General features: G+C 45.6%; 1 protein-coding gene across 1 annotated transcript; it reads left to right on the top strand.

Moving 5' to 3' along the window:
• The first annotated feature begins 382 nt into the window (after positions 1–382).
• cpsf3 (cleavage and polyadenylation specific factor 3) lies at positions 383–7,799 on the top strand. Its single transcript, XM_084952648.1, has 18 exons — positions 383–584; positions 1,006–1,069; positions 1,159–1,256; positions 1,354–1,482; positions 1,787–1,964; positions 2,433–2,522; positions 3,050–3,200; positions 3,284–3,459; positions 3,538–3,696; positions 4,035–4,181; positions 4,480–4,632; positions 4,715–4,823; positions 4,940–5,038; positions 5,411–5,505; positions 5,865–5,952; positions 6,038–6,104; positions 6,259–6,355; positions 7,607–7,799. Exons 1-18 carry the CDS (start codon positions 514–516, stop codon positions 7,694–7,696), a joined length of 2,061 nt encoding a protein of 686 aa, XP_084808774.1. The 5' UTR covers positions 383–513; the 3' UTR covers positions 7,697–7,799.
• Positions 7,800–7,904: the final 105 nt, after the last annotated feature.

Raw genomic sequence — 7,904 nt, 5'->3', positions numbered from 1 at the left:
TTATTTATTATTGTTTTTTAATACCTTGAGTACAAAATATTTAAATACTCAAATATAATACACAAAAACATAGTCATGTATATGGTTTTAAATTTAATTAAAGCCAATTTATAGAATGAATTTGTTTAAAGAGTTTTAAAATCTCTTAAATTAAAAGTGCATAGACTTAAAGAGCAAAGATACAAAAACGAAAATAATTTTTGTTTGTAATTATTAGTAGTATATATTTAGTTAATAATTAATTTGAGCATTTATTGATGAACACTATTTATTTATTTGATACATATTAATCTGATAAAAAAAAATGTTAGATTGCTTTAAAGCACACTTCTCCTCCGGGATTCATCGCGGAACAAAATTTAGGACTAATGTTACTACACGGAAAGATTTCACCGGGGACCGGAAGTTACATATTAGTAAACCTTGTGGAGCCGCTGTTGATAGCAGGTGGCTAACTAACGGAGTGATGACGGAGTTTGTTTGTTTGTTTTTCGGCGTGTGGAAGTAAACAACATGGCGGCTAAACGTAAACCCGACGCGACGGTTCCGGCGGAGGAGAGCGACCAGCTGCTGATCCGCCCGCTGTGAGTTTACGGCAACTTCAGCTTCTTTCTGTGTGCGGGCTCCCCCTTCTCACAGAACTACATTCAGAAAATCACTCATTCAGGGTTCATAAATAAACTATAAAACGCGTTAAACACACAACTTAAAGAGGTCCGCGGAAGTTTCCAGTGAAGCGCTTTGATTCAGGACTCATTTAACAACACTTATAATCTGAAAAGATCTCCCTGCCAGCTTCGACACAGCTGATAATTAAATATAAGGTCGTCTGTCAGTGCATATTTAATCTTATGAGTGTAGTCATGTGACTCCAATTCTTTCAGGGTTTTGCTGTTTTACAAATAAAAATTGACTGATTTTTGAATGGAGTTTGGTTTAAAGTGAGTTTGAGCTGGATGTTGGGGTGAGGTGTGGAGTGTGGTTTCAGTGTGTGTCTGTGTGCAGGGGGGCCGGTCAGGAGGTGGGACGGTCCTGCATCATCCTGGAGTTCAAAGGAAGAAAGATCATGGTGAGATAGTGAATATGAACCTTCCAGCTGTGAACGTGAAGCCTCAGTGTGTGTAAAGGTCTGTGTCTCTTTGTGTGTGTGTGTGTCAGCTGGACTGTGGGATCCATCCTGGTCTGGAGGGGATGGACGCTCTGCCCTACATTGACCTGATCGACCCAGCTGAGATCGACCTGCTGCTCATCAGCCAGTGAGTTCACAGCCTCCGAGTGGTCACATGACTGCCTGCAGCATGATGATACTGATGTACCGCAGATGTTTGTGCTGACTCTTCCTCCCTCCATCAGCTTCCACCTGGACCACTGCGGCGCTCTGCCCTGGTTCCTGCAGAAGACCAGCTTTAAAGGTCGGACGTTCATGACGCACGCCACCAAAGCCATCTACCGGTGGTTGCTGTCCGACTACGTCAAAGTCAGGTGAGACTCGCCGGTAGACACATTGACTCTGAGAATGTTTTTAACGGTTTAATAAGAGTGTGGGCGAATGCTGGTGAGCCTCACTTTTGGGTTACCTGCACACGAGCAAAGGTCAGTGTCAGGTCAGTGATAAGCAGCTTTAAATTAAAATAACAAGACATCCAAAGGAGGGTTATTTTAAACTGGAGTAATGCAAAGCTTCTGTAGGAGTTGTGAAGCAGAGGTAAGTGCTGTTTGCCGTCAAAGACGCTGCTGATGAGTTGCTTAGAATCTTTGACGCTTGATTGTCTGATCGTGTCTGCAGTAACATCTCAGCTGACGACATGCTGTACACGGAGACCGACCTGGAGGACAGCATGGAAAAGATCGAGACCATCAACTTCCACGAGGTGAAGGAGGTGGCTGGCATTAAGTTCTGGTGTTACCACGCCGGCCATGTCCTCGGAGCCGCCATGTTCATGATCGAGATCGCCGGCGTCAAGGTGAGTTCTTCAGACATTGATCCAGCCTCCTCTGAGTGTTTGCGCCTCTGTGGGCGTGTTGCTACATGTACACACTCAGAGTTTTTATGGACATTTAGTTGCAGTTTAAAAACTACAGTTCAGATTCTTTGACCTTTTTTTAATCACTGCAGCTTGTTAAGAAATAAAGACGCTGCAAGAACTGAAAATAAAGGTGAAATAAGTTCCTGTGACTTCATGTGAATACGATGAGGGCGAGGCTGTCTTAGACACATGATCAGCGGGGTGATGCTTTGTCGCGTCGCAGTCGGGTTTTTCTGCGTTAAACAGCAGAGAAAATGTGCTGGTGTGTTCCAAAACTATTGTCTCTCCGGAGGGACCACCTCAGACAGGCACTTTGTTTTTGTGAATGAGTGAGTTTACTGAGGACAGCATGGCCACAGCTGCTAATCGCGCATGGTGTGTGTGTGTGTGTGTGTGTGTGTGTAGCTGTTGTACACAGGTGATTTCTCCCGTCAGGAGGACAGACACCTGATGGCAGCAGAGATCCCAAGCGTGAAGCCGGACATCCTCATCACAGTGAGTGATTCTGAAATCAGAAATCAACTGTTCAAAGTTTATGGCAGCTTTGCATGATCCGTCGTTCATAATAATCCTCCTTTATCTGATTCTGGGCTGGTTTGTCCTCTTTTAGCTACGCCCAGTTTAAGCCTAATTTCTCCTGATTGGCTGCCTCACAGAATCCACATATGGGTGGAGCATCTCAGTGACATCATCCAGATCCAAGAGTAGAAAAAAACCTGATATTTTAGAGCAGCCTGAACTTCACAGGGATCAATTTACCATTCTGAGGTCATCGTTAGAAACATCGACCACAGAAACGTGACAGGAAACGGAGTAAAACCATGAATGAGGTGTAACCGCCTCAAATGTCTGTAAGATCTGACATCTCCACATGATCCCGTGTGTGGAGATCACACCCTAAAGGTGAAACCTGGAGCTGCAAACACCTGCTGTTACTACGTCATGTGACTGCTAATCTTGATGCAACTGTGATGAATCAGCGAGCCAAGCATGCTCAGTAATGTTTCCTGCTCTGCGTTCAGGAGTCGACCTATGGCACTCACATCCACGAGAAGCGTGAGGAGAGGGAGGCTCGTTTCTGCAACACCGTCCACGACATCGTGAACAGGGAGGGCCGCTGCCTGATCCCTGTCTTCGCCCTGGGACGGGCTCAGGAGCTGCTCCTCATCCTCGGTGAGGTCTTCTCTCGGTCTCCTCTGCCCATGAGCCCGGCTCCGACCCTACTGACCTCTGATCTGCTCGTGTTTTTGACCCAGACGAGTACTGGCAGAACCACCCGGAGCTCCACGACATCCCTATCTACTACGCCTCTTCTCTGGCCAGGAAGTGCATGGCTGTGTACCAGACCTACATCAACGCCATGAACGACAAGATCCGCAAGGCTATCAACATCAACAACCCCTTTGTCTTCAAGCACATCAGCAACCTCAAGGTCAGTGAATGCGGTCCGTGGGTTGTCAGTTGGCTCATATCATTATACATGCAGTATTTTTACATGTGTGTGTTTCAGAGCATGGACCACTTCGATGACATCGGTCCCAGCGTGGTGATGGCATCTCCTGGTATGATGCAGAGCGGCCTGTCCAGAGAGCTGTTTGAGAGCTGGTGCACCGACCGCAGGAATGGCGTCATCATCGCCGGATACTGCGTGGAGGGGACGCTCGCCAAGGTGAGGTCAGCTCAGACTATTTTAACTGTGGAGTCAGGAAACTGCCCTGAAGGACAAACCTGAGTGAGCCTGCTTCTGAGGCTTTTCCAACATTTTCCCGTTTCTGAGCGGAAAATGTTTCCTGGGAGTCTGATTTCCTTTTGGGGGAGTGGCGGAAAGCCCAGACCTGCAGATCTGCTCTGATTTAAACCGTCTGTGTCAGGGTTTAGGCATTAATAATAAGGAAACAGTGCCCCCATCAGGCCAGAGTGAAAATGACATCATCATTTAAAGCCTTCAAAGAGCCGAGTTTCTCTCCTGATCCCTTCGAGGTCTAACGGTTTGTCTGCATTTCTCAGCACATCATGACAGAGCCCGACGAGATCACCACCATGTCGGGTCAGAAGCTTCCTCTGAAGATGTCGGTGGACTACATTTCCTTCTCAGCTCACACAGACTACCAACAGACCAGCGAATTCATCAGAGCTCTCAAACCTCCTCATGTGGTAATCAGATTTATTCACTCACTCTCAGCTTCTCAGTAAACAGATGACAGCGTTTCAAAAGTGCTAAAATTGTAGCAGCTGTATAATTGTTAATCTTGACTCAGTCTAATCGCTCAGCAGAGCAGAGATCATTTAATGACAGTAAGACGTCTGTGCGCTGTGGACCTTCGCATGCAGCTTCAGCCCTGGACCTGGAGTTTTTCTTTGTTGCTCTACTGACTGAAACTGTGCACAGCACTCTGTCTGATGTCGGGAACAGGTGAGTTTAGTTTAACGTGTGCTGATCCTGGGTCTGCAGATTCTCGTCCACGGCGAGCAGAACGAGATGGCGCGTCTGAAGGCGGCGTTGATCCGAGAGTACGAGGACAACGACGAGGTCCACATCGAGGTGCACAACCCGAGGAACACCGAGGCCGTCACGCTCAACTTCAGAGGAGAGAAACTGGCCAAGGTCCTCCTGAAAACCATCCGCAGCTTTAAGCGTGTCTCGTTTCACCTTCTGCCACCTTAACTCCCAGCATCCTCTGCTGCAGGTGATGGGCTCCCTTGCCGACAAGAAGTGCATTCAGGGTCAGCGGGTCTCTGGGATTCTCGTCAAACGAAACTTCAACTATCACATCCTGGCGCCCTCCGACCTCTCCAGTCAGTAACTCAGTTTACCTACACTAATTATTCCAGCCTGATGCTGCTCCCTGAACGCATCGCCTGTTGTGTTCAGGTTCCCCTGTTGTTTCCTGACATTTGTGCTCTCTGTACAGACTACACTGACCTGTCGATGGGCATGGTGACTCAGACGCAGGCCATCCCATACACCGGACCCATCTCACTGCTGGTCAGCCAGCTGAGAAACCTCGCAGGTAAGAAAGCAGCAAACCTCACCTGGACTCACCTGACTCGGGTCATCCAGAGTAAAACTTAAGCTGGCTCCTCCCATTACCTGAAGTTTTGTGAGGCGATGAATTAGAAATATTTAACAGGATCTTTGATCGTGAATTTTTCTGTATGTCAGACTTGATGATACGTGGGCTTAAAAATGTTCATGTTACAGTTTCTGAAGGTGTTTCACCTCCATCAGGACGTTTACAGAGAATGATGGAGACAATGTCTTTACAATACAAAGCACCTTGAGGCAACTGTTGTTGTGATTTGGAACTATATAAATAAAAGTGAACTGAAGTTTAATTGAACACGGTCCACAGAGCGTTCATGAGCTGCTCTTTGTGTTTCAGGCGATGTGGAGCAGGTGGAGGGAACCGAGAAAATCACCGTGAGAATCTTTAAGAGCATCACGATGGTTCATGAAGCCAGCATGGTGCTGCTAGAGGTCAGACACACATACATACACATACACTACAGCCCATGTGAGCAGAGGTGCTGTGATTTCCTACAGCCTTTGTTGTTCATGAATGCAGCTTCAGTGCTCTGTCTGAAAAAAAATGTTCAGATTTATTTCAAACAGGAACTCACTGCTTAGAGAAAAATTAATTTTGCTTCATACTTAAGCAGCTGTTGAAGTTTTTTTTAAGTTCAGATCTTTTGTTTCTTTGTTGTAAATTAGTTTTTTTGTTTGTTTTTTTAAAGTGTTACAGATCCAGAATTTTACCAATTAGTTTGCTAATGTCTGTTTCATTTTGCCATCATTGAAGTAAGTAAGTGTTTCTTCTTGATTTGTTTCCTCCTCAGTGGATCGCCAATCCGCTCAATGACATGTACGCTGACGCCGTTGCCACTGTCATCCTCGAGGTCCAGTCCAACCCCAACGCCCAGAAGTGTCAGTAAACACAGCACGGCAGCTTGAAGTGCGATGTTTGGGGACAGTGCAGAATCTGTAACATCTGTGTGTTTGTGTGTTTCAGTTGTGGAGGGGAAGAAGGAAAGTTTCGACATGGACGTGTTTGTGGAGAGGCTTGCGCTCATGCTGCAGTGAGTCGCTGCCACACACAGACATGCACACACACAAACACCACACACACCGACACACACAAACCCAAGAAAGGATTTCATTTCTAACTTAGCATTTTCACAATTTTCAAAATAAAAGTCCCCAAGTGGTAGACTAACTTGTGTTGTGTTGCAGCGACATGTTTGGGGATGACTGCGTGAATTTCAAAGATGGTAAAAACCTCAGCGTGACCGTGGACGGCGTCACGGCGTCAGTAGACCCAGAGACCAGAGTGAGTATGAGGAGTGGGCAGAGTCAGACCTTCTGACAGAACACAAAACTCTGACCTTTACCACAGGGGGCTGTGCAGTTTAAGCTGCATTAAGGTCATGTGACAAATCTGGTGTTAAGGATCATTTTGTTTTAAATCCTCAGACTTCCTGTTACAGGAACCCGATCTGTTCATGAAAAACCTGAAAGTATGGGTACTTCCTGTTCCCGCTGCAGGGCTTTATGTTAAGTTTAAACCTCAAAGCATGTAAATAAGAGACGGCGTCTCTGAGATGTCATTGGCTGAAGTTCTGTCAGGCTGCACTCACACAGAGAAATTACCTGACCTTCATGCGACTGAGATCAGCTCTGATCAGTCATTATTACATCATGACGGCATAAAAGTTGTTGGGTTGAGTTGACAGTTGCATGCTCTCTGTTCATGATGACACAGATTAACTGATAAATCAGGGAACATCAAAAGTCTGTGTCCATCTGAAAACCAAAATTCACTTTAACTTCATACATTCAGAGATCTGAAACAGATTCTTCCACAGATAACAAACACAGATCCTCGCCAACCTTGCTTTCATATAGGAACACACCCAGTTAGCAACCACTGGAGTCCCCAGTCGTAAAGACTAGTTAGTTGCACTCAGACCGATTGCAACTCATTGACAAACTGGCTTTCTGCTAAATCTGATGCTGATCATTTGTAAACCTTAAGCAGTCTGTGTGATTGCAGTGACTCTGACCTCCCAGCAGGCAGCTGTGCAGGTTCCATGAGACTGAAAGTCAGCTGCTGAACAGGAAGAAAACTTCAGTGCAACTGAATTTTTTATTTTCTCTGGAGTCCAAAATGTGTGAGGAATTGGGGGGGATGTGTAACACACACGTGATTTTCCTGTCTGTGTTCAGACAGCAGTACTGAGTGAATGCTTCATGATACCGTGATACACAAAATATCCCTGTAAAGCCCGCCTTCTCTCATTTCAAAAGCCCCTTGAATTTTCTTTCTAACACACACAGTAACATTTAAAGAGCGCCTGTAAGGTAAGTAAAGGGCTAAACTGAACTCACACTTGCTCAAGCTTATTTTCTCATAGACTACTATACAGTCACAGTCAGTGCTACTGAGCTTAACTTACAGTTGCTTCCTGGTTATGTGTGAAATTAATAGTTTCACACATATGTTATTTATGCAAGTATTTTGTTTGTTTCTGTAGCAAATGATGTAATACCCTTTATTTGACCTCTGTGTGTTACTCTGCAGTTGGTGTCATGCGCAGAGGACGAGACTCTAAGGGAGATGATAGAAGTCGCTGTCCATCGGCTCTATGACGCCCTAAGCCCCGCTTTCTGACAGGCCACAGTGATGTCACAGGAGATGCTTTTGTACCGAATTCTTATAAAAATGGATGCTTCTTTTTTTTTATGTGTAAAATAAACTTCAGTTGAGTTTCTCAGTCTGATGTTTCCTTTAGACCATCAAAGCCTCCGATGGCCGCTTTAAAAAGGTTTACACCTATTTCAGTCATGCTGGCTTATTCTGGACACAAAGCATCATCTCC

This window comes from Perissodus microlepis, chromosome 15 (assembly GCF_051167445.1).
Source record: "Perissodus microlepis isolate ML-2025 ecotype Zambia chromosome 15, ASM5116744v1, whole genome shotgun sequence".
Taxonomy (NCBI): domain Eukaryota; kingdom Metazoa; phylum Chordata; class Actinopteri; order Cichliformes; family Cichlidae; genus Perissodus; species Perissodus microlepis.
This window is presented reverse-complemented; position numbering and strand designations above follow the sequence as displayed.